The 16,972-nt window shown below is 40.3% G+C and overlaps 1 protein-coding gene across 4 annotated transcripts in view; it reads right to left on the reverse strand.

Annotated features, from left to right (window-relative positions):
- The window catches only part of LOC143020691 (uncharacterized), a 27,772-nt gene continuing 10,800 nt past the window's right edge, over positions 1–16,972 (reverse strand). For all 4 annotated transcript variants that reach the window (XM_076177326.1, XM_076177330.1, XM_076177327.1 and 1 more), the window contains 4 exons: positions 16,697–16,738; positions 10,851–10,962; positions 10,423–10,647; positions 1–10,325 (listed from right to left, as the gene is read on the reverse strand). In XM_076177326.1, the coding sequence (XP_076033441.1) occupies positions 8,864–10,325; positions 10,423–10,647; positions 10,851–10,962; positions 16,697–16,738 (1,841 nt within the window). In that variant the 3' untranslated portion in view covers positions 1–8,863. The remainder of the gene's footprint in view (positions 10,326–10,422; positions 10,648–10,850; positions 10,963–16,696; positions 16,739–16,972) is intronic.

A 16,972-nucleotide genomic window follows, 5' to 3' on the forward strand; every position in this document is an offset into this window, starting at 1 on the left:
TTTTTCTATAATAATTTGAAGAACTACCTAAAAATCTTATCACTATTAATTAGAAATAAATCTAAACAAGATAATGTATATACAACTCTAAATACATAAATAGACAAAAAGAAGAAAAAAAAAAATGGGCATGGGAAATATGTATTTTATAAGAACAAATATAATAATTAATTCTATTCAGTCCATATATCTATACCATATGGAACTACACAAGCTGAAATATACAACTTGTCATTTCTTTTTCTACTGTCTGACATATAAAGGATACTATATACGCAGTCATATTCATATATTTTTTTTCCAGTCTACTAAGTCACGAGATAAAATAATGCCATAAAATACACATCAACAGTGGAAAAAAGAAAGAAAAAATATTGTGTATGTGTGGGTGTGCGTGTGCTTATTTACCCAGTAGTGTTTCATTGGATAAATGCTATTGTACTCTCCTTCTCATGACTATCATCATAAATCATTAACTCCCATATACCTTGGGCATGCATCACTGCTGGTAATCTATTTCATCAGCCTATAGCTCTATCTAAAAAGTAAGGTGTGACCTTCATTTATGCACTTGTTTGTAGTTAACAACACCCTTTCATTCAACTCCCTTACTAGTGAACATCTTAATATACAAATTTATTGCCTCGAACACATTTGTATCATGCAATCATCCCCACCTTGCTTCTTTCCAGCATTATTTACATGAAAACTTTTCATGTCCTCTCATCTTATGTAGACTTCATACTTCCATGGTATCTGGCATGCTTAATATGAAGTAAAAGGTCAATAGTCCCATTATACTTACATATACCAAGGGCTTTTCCCCCCTTACTGGGGAAGTACCCAAAATCATTGGCATATATTCACTCTCACCCAATTCATCCCCACATACTCCACTCACATTCACCATCCCTCCTCCCTCCATCTTTTCTTGGTTCCTCTTGGATGATGGGTCATATCTGCATCTTGCCCAATACCCTGGGTAAGAAGCAATGCAGCAAGACAGCACATCCACTGCAAGGCCACTTCATTTAATCGGTGACCCCCCCCATGAGAAAAAGAGAAGATGGGGAGAAATCCCTTCAGGGTGTGTCATGCATCACAGCTTCATCCATACACAACCATTCTCCACTCACCCCCATCTGTCTTCTCCCTTCCTCAACAGACATTCCCCTCTTTCCCAATGCCCTTTTGACCCCATCCATCCATCTCATTCTTGGTCGTCCCCTCATGTTCAGTCCCTCTATATCTGCCTTCTTCATCTCTTTTACAAATCTTTCTTCATTCATTCTTTCCATGTGTCCAAACCATCCCAATACTCCTTCATCAACTCTATCTCCCAATTCCCTTTCCACCTCCACACCTTGTTTCTCACTCTATCCAGCCTAGCAACCCCTACCATACTTCTCAGGCATTTCAACTCTAATGAACTAACTCTTCCTCTCTTATGTTCCATGTTTCTGCCCCATACAGTGCTGTTAGTACAATCACTGCTTCATAAATCTCCTATTAACATAAATTCCCAAATGTCTATTTCTCATTACACTTTTTAATCCCACAAGGCACTTACTTGCTTCTCTCAATCGACATTCTACTTCCACCTCCACTCCTCTCTTTCCTGTGACATTCACCCCAAAGTATTCAAAGCTATCCACTTCCTCCAGTGCCTTCCTATCAACCTTGTCCTAAGCCTTTACCAAATCCATAAAGGCCCAAAAACATCTACCTTATCACAAAAATCTGATCCATGCAACCCTTACTTGTCCTAAACCCACTGTTCCTCATCAATTACTCCCTCTGTTCTTCTCCTAACCTTCTCAATCAAAACATTCCCATAAGTCTTCCCAACTACACTCAACAAATTGATCCCTCTGAAACTACTACACTCACACTTGTCCCCTTTTCCCTTGTAAAGTGGAACTATACATGCACCCCTCCAATCCTATGGCACTCTACCCTCTTTTAGATGAAGATTAAACAACCTCATCAGCCAGTTCACCATCACTTTTTTAGACACTCCACATGACACCCATCCAACCCAGATGCCTTACCTACTCGCATCATTTTGATAACTTTCACCTCATCTTTTCTTATTTCTTCTACATCTTTCTCATTTGTCAGTCATTTTCTTAGTGCTTTCCACTGCAACTACTTTTCCCTCCCTATCCTCCTTCACATTTAATAACTCCCTAAAATACTCTGCTATCTCTTCAAATATCACCTCTCCATCTGCACCCTTTACCTTTTCTTCTCTACTTGGTTCACCTCCTCTTCCTTTCAAAACACCTTTTTATTAATGTCAAAATATTCTGTCATATTCTTATCCCATTTCACATCTACTCTCCTCAATCTCATGATTTACTTCTCTTCTTTTCTTTATACCTCTCATATGATTCGTCCTATTTTGCAACCAATCTGTGAATCTTCTCTTCTACAAACTTCTTCGCTTCATCATCCCACCATTCACTACCCTTCTTTGTATTTACTCCTGTCCCATTATGCATGTATATATTCAAAATAAAACTCCCATGGTACCAACTAAAAGCCTCCCTTTTGTGTTATGTTGTCCTTTATGTTTATATTGTTTGATAATATAATTACTCTCAGATTGTAATATCTTCTAGTAGTTGTGCCATCTGACAACTAACTCTTGTATCCTTATGAACAACATTGCACCATAAAGAATTTCTGAGTTCATGGTACTGGCTTAGTTAGTTGGAGGTCGGTACACATGGGGTTGCATTATTCCCCTGCTATGGGAATGGTGATGTCCTGTTTGAGAATGTACATGTGGAACAATCATAGCTTGGAAAAAATGTCTCTTTAAGTTGAGTAGAAAGATGAAAGAGGTTCACTGAATGAAGGTGTTAAATTTAGAGAGAAAGAGAGAGAGAGAGAGAGAGAGAGAGAGATTTGAGGTGAGATGGGGATAAAGTTGGGCATTTTTGTAGGATGTGTAGTATAGTATTGGGGCTACCTCATAGAAAGGTACAAGGATCATCTACGGTTGTGTGAAGAAGGCCACTTGTGAGACACTAGTGTCCTATTCTTCAGGAAAGTTGTAATGAGACAATTTTTTTCTAAGTTTGCAAAGCATTCTGTGCAGGTAACTGGGTAGTTGTTTGAGGAAATTCTATCTTTCCCTGGTTTGGGCAAAGGGAAGATGATGGGTTCCTTTAAGGTGATTGTTGTTGTTGTTGTTCTCTAAACTGTCTGGCCAAGCAGTTTGGTCCCCCTGAGGTTTTTCCCACAAATCCTTTATAAAGTGTGTTGTGTTGTTGGCATGCATGATTGTGTACAATGCAGTCTTCCATAATGTGTTGTATAGTATGGGGTGAAGTGTGCATATTGAACAGCTATCTGCAATGCAGTCATCCAGCCTCTTCTAGTACCATAAAATGGCTGGATGGTGGCAGCACTGCAGTCTGGCCAGGTTGCCTTTGTCCTTTCGGGGTAGAGAGGACTGAGGGATGGATATCAGGGGGTCTGGCATGCAGCAATGTATTGTCTTTTAGTTTGTTGACGGAGCAGTAATAGGATTATGGATATGCTTCTGGTGGCTGGTGGTTGTCAAGGAAGAGGAGAAAGGTGGTTTATAAGGTCCCTTCCATCCATTCTGCTGCAAAGATTTACTATGTTGCATTTGGATATAATTTTGCTACTGTTTCAGCTACTTGAAGGGATTAGATGGGTTGGTCATTGATCAGAAGGATAGGGAGAGAGGGTACAGAGGTTATTTGTTACAGATTTTTTTTTTTCCGAGTTCCATATTCTGGGGATGAATTCAGGAGGTAACTGCTGACATAAATTTGCCATGAGGATCAGCATGCATGTGCACCTGCTTTTTCAATCACTTTTATGTATGAAGATGCAACTGTGTGCAAATTGTTGGAACAGTAAGTTTTCTGTATTTGGAATGAGTCATTGTAGGATTGAGTGTATTATTGTCTAGGTTGGAGGGATATAATTGGTTGGTATGTGAGGTTGATTGGGGGAGGGGTAGGTTGCTGTCATCAGAGGTTCTTTCAATGTGTATGGGTGTTGCCAGGTCATGTTTTGGTTGAGGAGAGGTACTTTGGACTGGGGTGGGTTTTCAGAGCTTATGTTGAAGGGTATGGAAGTGTCCTTTGTTCAATGGTATTTTTGATAGGTGGGAGTTTGGCGAGTGCCAGGCAGGAAGGGTGGGGAGTTGATTTTGTTTCTGGAGATGTACTAGAGAATAACCACTAACCATTCACTCTAGTTGGGTCTCAGGGTAATGAGAGGTCAACTGGGACATGTGGGTCTGGCATGTTCTTTGTCGGGGTGCTTCTGTAGATCCAGGGCATGGGGTCTGTGCAGGGTGTGCAAGGATGTAAAAGGCCTCAGAGAACTTTGGATGGAACTGCTTTGGTGGTGATTTTGTGGCACGGGTACTAATGTGGGGCACTGTGTCTTCTTGGGGTGGCAAGAATGAGATCGGGGGTTATGGCGTGTGGGGGGAGGGGGGAAGAGTGTGAGTATATAATGGGAGGATAGGCTGGAGGGAGTGGAAAGTCATGCAGGAGGCTCTTGTGTTGAGTTCTTTATTTCTCTTGGTGAAACTGCTGGGGTGGGAATGTTGGAGGGGGAGGGGTCCACATTGGAATGATGGACGCCAGTGCTTCTGCACTTGTGATTCCAGATTACATTTCATCATGGATCTCAACTCAGTTTCCGGTTCAGTTTTGCATACTCTTATTACACTCTCTGTGTGATTCTGCAGCTGTGAGATATTGTTTACTCACATGCTATTAAACACTTTATGATTTTATTTGGACTGGGTTCTTGATTTCAGTTCCACTATCAGGCATTCATTTCCCTGGCAGTCATATTTGGTGGGGTCTTCCTCGTGAAAAAGTGACGAATTCTCTTTTTACTTTAACAGGATGTAGTAAGAGATGGTCTGCTGATGGTATTCAGGGCCAGGTATTTTGGGTAATCAAAATTTGGGTCCACCCCATCTCAACATGGGCCAAGATGGGAGTCAGTAGAATGGGGGATGTTCAGTGGCTCTGGCTCCAAGGTCATTCAATTTTATCAGTGAGAGCAATCATTTACGTAACTAAAGAGTGGTGGGGCAATTGATGTGATGTTGTTATTATTGACTGTTTCTGGGTGTCTGGGGAAGGTTTTATCACTTTGTTCATGGAGAGGTGTTGTAGAAGGGTAGGGATGTAGCAATGGGTCTTTAGGTTTAGGAGGACTGTTGCTCCATCCTTATTACATCGTCTTCTCTATTACTATCCATGCTCCAGTTGAAGGTGATCTTACTGGGGAATAGCTCCCCGACCAGATGAGGATAAGGAGGGCTATGTTTACAGCACCTTCTCTTGCTCCATGTGGGGGTGAGGAGAATGTATCCTAAAATGGTCTGCTCAGTCATGCAGGCTGCTGCCGAGTTGCATTGCTCCCTTCAGTCCCAGTGTAGGGTGACTGCTGGGCCTGCACCAACTAGTGTGTGAATGTGACTTTGGGCTTCTGGAGATCATTATCTGCCCAGACTGCCATATGCACTACAGCTGGAGGATTGGGTTAGTAATGGGAAGAGTTAAGTGGTGTTAGGTTGTTGAATGGAAGTTCTGACAGTAACTGAATATACTGTCAAGTCTCAGTTGCTACCTCAAACTCAGCAATGAAATTTCTGGTGGGAGGTAACTCTAGGGGCAGTGAGGCAGCAGTCAGTCTTCTAGGAAGAAGTCCTCCAGTTTGAGCACTCTTCAGCCTCTTTTGATAGACTTCCATAAAGCAACATTTGGTACTAACCTCATGTACCCCAAAAATGGAGCCAACCAAACTTTAAGCCACATTAACAACAAAGTAGGGACAGCATGTGCACATAGACATATTATACCCAATAACTGCTTCTGAACATATGGCTAGGGCCAACATGATAATCCTAACCCAGAACCCTGATAATACACTGTGGCAGCCCAGGCCCATGTCAAAATAAATGATGCTGTATTAAGATTAGGGAGGGTACAATGAGGAGCCACAAAATGAGTGCTGAAATTAAAGGGTTAGTCATACTCTGAATACCTCACAATACTGGAGGGACCAATGCTAAGTACCTGCTTGTGATGATCTTGCAATACAATGGACAGAATTATTTATCACTCGTCTTCAAATCCCATCAACACCACCCCCATTTGGAGTTTTCCATGAGGAGTTTGCATTACATCTCAATCAATTTTGATTATCTTTCTTCCATTTTTTCATGTAAGGAGTTGAGGGCCAACACCTGCTTCCCTCTTCTTCCCTACTAGCAGGTCACAAAAATGGATCCACACAAAAACAACAGACAATGGTACAAGGTTTCTTCCAAGAAATTTACAGGAAAGCTTGGGGAGTACTATTTGTTACTGTGGGACTACAGGTTTCCAGTCAGTGATATATGATTACTGTTGCCTCAAGGTTCAGTGACTAGGAACTCAGAGCCCCAGTAATGGTCCTTAGCCCCCTTCCACATGTTTCCCTAGGAAGAAACTTTGGACTGCTGTCCATGTTTCATTTGTGTAGGCAACTTCTGTGTCACCAGATGGAAGTGAAGGTGTTGTCAAGTTGATGATTATCTCCAATACCCATCTTGCAGGACCACCATCATTTTCAGGTATTCAATAGTCCCCTCCAGTCTGTGAAATCCATGTCAATAACAAATAGTAACACTGTTGGAGGAAAGACGAGACATGGACAACAGAAGAGCACTGTACAAAGGCATTTGAAGAAAATAAATACAAATGACTACATTCATTACATTAGTGCACTGGGCTTTGCTCTGGTCTCATCCCCAATGGTTAATGGCAGGTCCTACTTCACTTGACTGTTTAAACACACTGGATAAAGGAGCTTAACCTAGCTAACCAACTCTACTTATAGCTCCTCACCTACAAATTTTCAACTTCTACTATCCCACCTTTTCGCTGCTCTTCTTAAATCTTTTCATTTACGACTTCTACGGTGCAACGGTCCCCATGGAAGAAGAGCTGGCATTGTCAACCTATGTAACCTAAAAATACTTCTCACCTGTTAATGGGAAAAATGAGGGGACAAATTCATCCTACAACAGAAATACTCATTTGGCTTTTAAGTTATCGTAAATAAATGGAATAGATTACTAGATGAGATGTATGCTCAAGGTATACAAGAGTTCATGAATATATCACGATGAAATATGGTCATAACATAGGATACTATAAAAATAATCTCTTATGTAAAACACTAGGTAAATACACAGTTGGGTGTATGACGGGATATACTAGTGTCCTATCTAAAAACAAGTGTAGGTTTTGTAGGAAATTGTGCAACAATTTTCCGTTCTTTGGGGATTGGGGAGGGTATTTTGAAAACACACATTAATGTAATTTGCTTCTACATATTGTATAACAAAAATTGCAAAAAGACCGCTTTGTTCCTTTTCATCTCAAGTTTGATGGTGTTAAAAAAAAGCCGAGGGAACACCAAAACATAGTCAGCATGTGAGAAAGATAGGAAGAAAAGAATTTTGAGGTATGGAATTGGTCCCAACAAGTATGTAGACATGCAACCAGAGCCCAGGATTTGAATTTAAATGTCTAAACCAACTTCTTTGAATAAGAAATAGGAGATGGAAGAATAAAAGAAGACAGGAGTTGTGGTGAAGCATGATTAGATACTGCATGCAACAATCAACCAAGACTGGAAACTATGAGATAATAAACGGGTCTGGTACAGCACCCAGAAGAGACCGAGGAGACGGCATTATTTCTGAAATAGAATTCCAAGAAACAAAAGCGAGACTGATACAGAGTTATCACACATGACGGAAGGTACATACATTCAAAGGAGGTAAAGTTAGAGACTTCATCTGAAATCTGATCAAGAGCCTAGAAATGGGTAATGAAGAAGCACTCTGTCAAGTACAAGTTTTAGAGCCTTGGCAGATATTTGTGTAGGAGATAATGGCCTCTCAGATTCTTTTCATTACTTATAAAACACTCACACAAACTTAAGCCAGGTTACATAGAAATGGCTTGTGCAAAGCCACAGTAATAAAACAGAAAACTGTGAAAAGTTCAAAACTGAACGAAGGCAGGGAAGCAAGGACAACAAAACACTAGATGATGTACTTTAATCTTTATGGATTATTCTCAAAATATCTAGCATTTATAGACCAAGTCAAGGAGGGTGGGCAATCCCCGTAAGATACACCAGACGCAGATATGTAACGAGGAATTTAAAATGAAGATTTGAAATTTCTGGAGAAGCAAATCAAAGTGGACAGAGGGAGAAGTATTGCCCATTGCTAACAAAGAAGTACAAGCCACCGGTTAACTCACGACAGAGGAGGCAATGAAACAAAAACACAAATTTAAAATAGGATTACACTTTCTTTCTGTGAAGCATACTGTACACACTACCCCTCACTATAAACTGGAGGAGTGAGCATGAATTATTGATCATAGACATTCTAGAGAAGTAGGAATACTACCAGAGGTATGAAACATAAACTAGTTTTATATTGCTTGGGGAGTTCTACTTTAGAAACATGAAGAAGAAAATGAAGTAAAGTAAAAAATAAGACTTTTTTTTTTTAACTTGATATAGTTAAAAAAATATGTACATGCTGTACATAACATATCAATGTTACATTTGTCCTGATTATAATTATGCAAAACATAATTGCAGTTTATAATTAAGTTAAACATGATTGTGGGTATAGTCAATATATACTTAAAATATCAAGAATGCCAACTGCAGCATTTATATATTACGGTCTCTGAGATTTACAAGGCATGAACAATTGTTTACAAAACTGACCATTTGAAGAGAAATTTGACACTGTAAATTATACAAAAGTCAGCAGCAATTAATATCTTCTTCTTTTACGATCATCCCCCTCACGTGACGACTCTCTTCTCCAACGACCTGTAGTTTGCGTCCTAACCTCGAGTTCGTAACTGGGCGCTCTGTACTGCCAATCCCGGCCATCGGCATCTTGACTTTCGTTATATTTTTCTAGCCAATCACGGTATCGGTACCACCATTCCTCCCATTTCAGATAATCATCTAAAGTGATGGAACGATCACCAAAGTACCCTGACTCTTTATAATACCTATATCGGACATGGACATCATCCCAGTTGGGAGGAAGCTCTCGAGGAAGGTCTCTGTGAGGGTCCCATGTTCTGACTTCACCGTAACGTTCTCTGTATTCCCGGTATTCAGCTTCATGTTCTCGCATCCAGCGTTCATGGGCTGACCTTGTCCTAACAGATCTGGAGGGTGAAGGCGATTGTGAATGAACTCTTCCTCCTTCCAAGTATACTTTCTTGTCCTGCCCACCTTCCCTAACAATTTTCATTCTGACACCCTCATACTCCTGCCTCTGGGAGCTGAGCTGAGCCAATTTACCAAAACGCTCTGAGAGGGTCATTTTTCGAGGAGCTTCTTCATCATCTGATGACGATTCTGACTCTGACTCTTCTCCTTCTGATCTGGGCGAGTCTCTGGGTGGAGGTGGTGGCCGATGGTACTCTGGGTGATCAGGAGGTACGACTTTATAATGATGGGGGTCTAACATGTGTCGCCCCTCAGTTCCTCTTGGTGAAGTCCCAGTTCCTCGAAACTCCGGCCCTTCTTCCACTCCTGCGACACCTGTGTCTTCAAAGTAATTATTAACCACTGCTCCATTACCTGCCTCAGCTGCTGGTCTCGGAGGTTTCCGTGGAACTCTTACGGCAGCTTCCTCCTTCAGCTTAACTTTATTTTTTGTCTTCATAATTTTTTGGGTGTTCTGTGAGGCACTGTGTCGGGTTTTTGTCAAGACAACATTGCTAACCGTTCTTGTAACAAGTTTCTTAGTAGTCTGTTGTCGTGAAACATGTTTAATTCTTACTTTTTCATTTGGAGAATGTGGAGGAGCTGGTAGTTTCTTAACTCTCTGAGCTACTCTTGGAGGTGTTCCTGAATACTGTCTCCTCACTCTTGGGGATCTTGAAAAGGACTTCCTTCTCCTTGAAATGGATGAACCACTAGAAGAAGATGTTGTGTATGTAGATGATGAAGATGATGAACTTGATCTAGAATATGAAGTGTAACTGTGGCTATATGATCTAGAATAAGATGACCCACTGCTACTTGATGACTGTGATGCACTTCTTGAATATGACCTTCTTCGACGTCTGCGACTCGGAGACCTGCTCACACTTCGTGACGTTCGACGTGGAGAACGTCTTGGCGACCGACGTGGGGATCGTCTGGGTGATCTCCGAACTGGTGAACGTTCTGCTGCCGCTCTCCTGGGTGTCCTTGGGGATCTGCTTCGTGTTCTAAAATTAATTGATAAATTAATCACTGGTATCTAGTAGGCCATCCACAAGACTACTTTTCAATTTGTAAATCAACTTTATCGACACACATTCCTACCTTCTTCGTGCATCCTTTGGTGATCGTGGGGGTCTCTGTGATGGAGATAGAGGTTTACGAGAAGTTAGGGCAGAAGCCGTCTTGCCATCCCGTGGGTCCCGTGCATCTCTAGCCCTGGAGGATTCGTTTCCGTTTGGGGTCTTTCCCCCGTCCCCACTACCTTCTCCTACATCACTGTACCCAAGTTCTTCTCCATAGAGCTCTTTAAAACCACTGTGGAGCCATCTATTTCAAGGCAAGCAATGGAAAATACAAGCATGATAATTCCAGCGAGCAATAGTCAGTCTATCACATAATTTTCATACAATACTACTGAGCATCAACTGTGATGCTATTCCTATGCATGAAAATATCATTGATAAAGAAATTAATTTTATATAAGGCATATTACAGTAATAAAGGATCAGATATCTATTAAAAATCTTTACCTGTCTTTTTGTGTAACTTCGGCATCCAAGAGTTTTTTAGTCCAATAAATATCCTTGGTGCGAGTTGATGCTTCCCTTCGAGCACGAACCACAACATGCTCCATCTCATTGCCTAATGTGGGAAAAGAACAACTAATCATGTCATTTAATTTCAGCTAACCAACCTTTAATCCCTTCCATACGGTGCCGCACACGTAGGCGTCATGGGGAGCGAGTGTATTCGCGAGGCTGCCATATCGGTGTCTTGATTATATTTATTGTAGTCGCCCCTCCATAATGACATTCTTTCTAATTCTTTTGTAATCGCATTTTCTATGGTTATCAAAATTCACGGGTGAAGAGAGAACGATCGATATAAGCGGTGACTATATTTTATGATGTGAGTATTATTACGACACGTCGTACGGCTGGCATTGGCTGCTGCCACCGAGATCTAAGTCCATGACGCCTACGTGTGCGGCACCGTATGGAAGGGGTTAAACTAAAAATGAAGGGGCAACTGGTCATAGCTATAAACCCCACAACCCCCTCCCCCCATGTAAGATGGACACCAAAACTGACATTTTCAAAACCTATCAGTCCTCCCTCACCTCCATCCGGGTTCTGACCCAGTTTCCAGACAAAAGAACTTTTTCACACACTGGTAACTGTTCCCTATTACCCACAACTTTTAGCCATCGAGACCAAAACCAGTCTACTGATACAACACAGACAATAGCCCAACGTTTCTTCCCAGAGATCTGTAGGAGGTTCTGAGAACTGTTGTCAATCCACTGCAGGGCTCTGGGTTTTCCATTTTGTGAAATTTGCGGGAACAATTGACTGACAGAGCATCTCACAGGCCCACCCACAGATCTTTCCAGGAAGAAATTTCAGACTGTTGTTGGCGCTGTATTTGAGTGGGACTGTTTCTATGTAATTTGCTGAATGTTGTTGGAGAGGAGCTGACAATTTTCAGTTCCTCATGTGTGAAAAGGTGTTTGAAATACAGTTGGAGCTGATGAACAGAGAACTTAGGCCTAGTCCAGAGATCTAGTGTCATCACCTAAGGGGTGGGGTTGACAGATTTTGAAATTGGACAGCTCTACTGCATATTTTGTAGGACCACCAACCATCATAAAGAACTATCAACTTGCATGGATATAAAATGAAGTCTTAGAACTTAGTGTTTAGTTAAATTAATTCAAAACATGTCTTCAAGTGAACTACTCAACCACTGTTATAATGGAAGCTTTGTTTGATGTATGAAGTTCTTGTTTCATGTCCAGTGACACACCAGAAATTATCATGTCCTAATGGGTCATGATCCTCTCATATAGAAGAGAATGTGAGAGGGAAGGAAAAAAAAATATATATATATATATATATATATATATATATATATTTTAATAATAATAATAATACAGCCAAGATAAGCCCCATCAGAAAGAATACTGCAAAAAAAAAAAAAAAAAATATATATATATATATATATATTAATAATAATAATAATACAGCCAAGATAAGCCCCATCAGAAAGAATACTGCACAACTCAAATTAAGTCCTCTATTCAGTGACAGCTAAAAAAAAATTTCAACAAGATGCCTACGAAATCTAGACATTTTCAAGCAGATGTTGATTCAGTGATAAAGCTATCTTCCATCTTTCTAGTTATGTCAAACATGTTGCTGTGAATCTTTCTTGCTGACGACCTGAGGCACTTAGAAAATTGGTTCACCAAGCAGGTTCTTCAGAAAAGAGATTTTGCAGAGTTGTCTGGAGTGAGTGTGTGCAGAGCAGTGTAGGATAATGTGTTCTGCATTTACTGCTGCCATCCCAATATTGTACTGTTTTAGTATAGGGCAATGGGCTGAATATAGGGGTGGTAGTGTCACTTCCACTTGTCTCTTCTTTGCTGGGTTGATGTTAGGGAGAAGTACTGAGCCTGATGTTCTTAATGGGAGGGTTTGTTATAGTCTGCGTTTATGGATGGATATGTTGGATGCTGGGGAGGTTTTTATAGTGGATGGAGTAGTATGCTGTCAGGGTTATTTTCTTGTAGCATTCTATAGTCTGTTCTTGCTTGATGTGGTTGAGTGATTGAGTTCAATGGCTAACTAAATGTGTGTCTATCATTGTCATGTGGTGCTCTATGGGCATGATTTTGGCTTTTGGGTATAATGTTCATTTGGAGTTGTTCTTGCACAGCCAATTATCGTTGTTAAGGTTTTGTTGTGTGTTATCAGGTAGTCATGTCAACCACCACATTTGGACAACAGAATATCCCACAGAAGTTTCGAACATAAACAACACATTCCAATCTGCTGTCTTATAAAATCCTCACTGGTCCTTACTTTTTCTATGATCAAAATAAGAAGGAAAAATGAAGAAAATCATATTCACATGCTAAAGAATTTTGTATACCCCCAATCAACTCATATGGATCTTCAGCAAATGATGGTGCTGACAATGGGTACCTCCATGAGGTGTACATATGTTATTAAAAGTCCAACAATTATCTCCGTCACCCATTTACAAAGCCCCTCAAAATGCTCACATCTATCTAAAACTGATACTTGTACAGGGCCCAAGATTTCTATCTCTATACCAAAGGCTTCCCCCACTTTATCAGGGAGGTAGCCAAAGTCAAAAGGCAATCATCTCAAACACATTTAAACTTTTCCTCTCTTAAATTCCTTGTCTGTCCCATACAGTGCTGTCAGCACAATCACCCCTTCATATTGGCTCCTCTTTGCATCCATTCCCAAATGCATATTTTTCATGACACTCTTCAATCCCACAAGGCATTTACTTGCTTCTCTCAATCTACAATTTACTTTCACTCCTCCCTTTCTAGCCACATGTGACTCCAAGTGCCTAAAGCCATCTGCTTCCTCCAGTCTCTCTCCTTTAAGACTTAGTTCCAAATTGCTGCTGTCCTCTCCCCTTGTACAGTACATCTCATGACCTTACTGTTACCCACATTAACCTTCAACTCTCCTACTGTATACTTTCCCAAACTTAGTCACCTCTGACCCTGCCAAAAGCATAACATCATCAGTAAACAACAACTGGCTCACCAACTTTTCTTCATCTTCTTTAATCTCATTAACTTTTCATTTTCTTTAATTATCTCCAATCCCCAGCCCATTACCCTTGCTTTACCTCCCCATCCATGTACACACTGAACAGCCACGGCAACATGACACATTCCTGATGCAGTCCTATCTATACCTCAAACCACTCACTTTCTCTATTTCTAATTCTAACACAGGCTCTACTACACTTGTAAAAAACTCTTGCCTCCCCTTAACAACTTTCCCATGATCCCCTGTATCTGCAAAACCTCCCACAGTGCCTTCCTGTCCGCCCTGTCATAAGCCTTTTCCAAATCCACAAAGGCCCTAAAAAACATCCTTACCTTTAGCTAAAGCTTTCTCACATGTGTCTTACCATAAAAATTTGATCCACGCAACCCCAACTTCCCTAAACCCATGTAATGGTGGCACAGAATATTCCTTGTGTGTTCTATATACGTATTTGTAATATTGTTTATTCATTATCGTATATTCAATGTATTATTGTGAGAACCAATAGTTCATATTAAGTGTGTATGTTTTTCCCACCAAATCTGAGCTTGGTGGTGTGGCTTGGCATCGGAATCAGTCTTGATTCTGCTTACGAAGCAACTGCAAGCTTGTTTCTGTAGTGCTTTATAAATTACATACTTAATACATTTTTCATTGGCCATCCCCATACACCCACACTGTTCCTCATCAATTATTCCCTCAGTTCCTCTCCTAATCCTTTCAATTAAAACCCTCCCATAAGCCTTCCCAACTACACTGAAACTACTACACTCACATTTGTCCCCTTTTCCTTTGTAAAGCAGAATTATATAGGTACTCCTCCAGCCCTCTATCCTTCCTTAGGCACACATTAAACAACCTCACTAGCCAGTCCACTATTACTGTACCTCCCTTCTTCAGACACTGCATGACACCCATCTAACTCAGGTGCCTTACCTGCTCTCATCATTTTAATAACTACTTGCACCTCATCTTTTCTTATTTCTCCTCCATTTTCCTCACCCATTACTATCATTTTCTCAGGACCTTCCACTGCTATCACCACTCACTCCCTATCCTCCAACACATTTACCAGCTCCCTCAAATACTTTGCTGATCTTCCCCTTCCTGCCTCCTCTTCAGTTATCATCTCTCCACTGTACCTTTTCTTCTCTACTTGATTCGCCTTACCTTCCTCTCTTAACTTCCTTCCAAAACATCTTTTTATTCTTTTAAAACTTTTTCTATATTCTGCCCCTAATTTTTGCCTTCTTTATCTTACATTTTGCTTATCTTCTTTTTTCTTTGTTTCTCTCATCCTACTTTGCAACCAGTACTTGAATGCTCACTTCTTTTCTAAAACCTGAAACAATCAATCTGACACTTGATCTTTGTACAGGGCCCAAGATTTCTGCAAACTATATTCCCTCCACCTTTTTGCACAAGGAATGCTGACAGATGCCACCCTCTTACTACAAACTGATGATATAGAAACAGTTCCACACTATAATGTAGACAACAGTTCCAACTTTCTTACCATAGAGAACTATGGTAGCCTGAAGACCACTTCACACTGATGCAGGACTGTGGGTTTCCAATTAGCAAAATTCAAGGCAATAACCATTATTGTTCAGATGGTGATATCTAAACATGGTACTACTGTTCATTTCAATTGGCCTGTACACCAACTTCTTGACACAACTTTCCTGAATCAGTAGACTGGTTAACAATGTCCCCTTGAAAGGATACCTAATTTTCAAGACTAATTCTGTAACTCTTTGTGTGTATGTAAGCTTTAACCTCATCACTCACCTTATAAAGTGATTTGCAGGTTTTGTATATGTACAAATTAACCAATAACACTTAAGGTACCCAGTAAATTTACAGGAAAAAAAAAAAAAAAAAAAAAAAAAAACTACAGCAGATTTCCCCAAGAAGAGGGTCGCCAACTCAATCACAGCAATGGACAATTTATCCCCCCAAAAAAGTTAATCAATAATAGAGAAGTAACTATGAAACTGTAACCTTAACTTAAAATAATAAAAGTACAATGATATGAATAAACAATATAATCAAATTAAGTAAAAAAGAAGGCACGGGGGGGATGGGGTGTGACTGTGTGTGGATGATATTTTGGCATAGCATATGGGATTTCTCCCAGTCCTCTATTGTTCTGCATGTTGGGGGAAGGGTTGCCAATTGAGTGAAGCAGTCTTGATGTGGTCGAACGCGGTTCGACAGACACGTATTTAAAGTGATGTGTGAATGGGGTATTTGGGGTTTAACCAATGTGTTCGACAACCAAATACCCCGTTCACACATCACTTTAAACACGTGTCTGTCGAACTGCGTTCAACGAACCGTTAGACTATGTAAACCCCCTCTTACTTCTGACCCAGGGTGGGAGGGATATAGGGATGACCCATCATCCAGGAGGAGCCAAGATGAGAGGAAGGAAAGGGTGGTGGAGGGGGGTGGGATGGGTGGAAGTAGGTATGTGCCTCTGACTTATCTACCTCCATTGTAAAGGGGAAAGAACCCTTGGTATATAGACAGATAGAAGTAAAAAGAATTACATATAAAAAATAATATAGGTAAATATTAGTACATAGTAACAGCTAAAATAAAACAAGTCAATTTAACTCATAGCAGCCCAAGAGAACAAGACACACTTATTATATCACAGAAGAATAAAAACTAATATTATGTTTTAGCTTATAATTTTTTTGGAATGGAAGAGAAACTACACCTAACCTCCCCACTTCAAAAGGTTGTAGGGGTATCTAATATAAACCTACCTATGACGGGTAGGCCGGCGACCCCATTCATGGGCAGAAGTGCTGAGGATGAAATATATATATAAATGTATCTAGTTATATATATAAATGTATATGCAAATGTATACACAAGTGTATACACATTTATATATAAATTAATATATATAAGCACAAAATATACACGCTGCAAGCATGAAAAAATTATATTGAGGCGGTAAAAAGTCCTCGCCAATGTTTTTCATACACATGTTCCATTGCCATGTGGTCTTTCTGCAACTGATATAAGAATCTTAAAAA

This window comes from Oratosquilla oratoria, chromosome 40, assembly GCF_046742065.1.
Source record: "Oratosquilla oratoria isolate Oo_2021 chromosome 40, ASM4674206v1, whole genome shotgun sequence".
NCBI lineage: Eukaryota > Metazoa > Arthropoda > Malacostraca > Stomatopoda > Squillidae > Oratosquilla > Oratosquilla oratoria.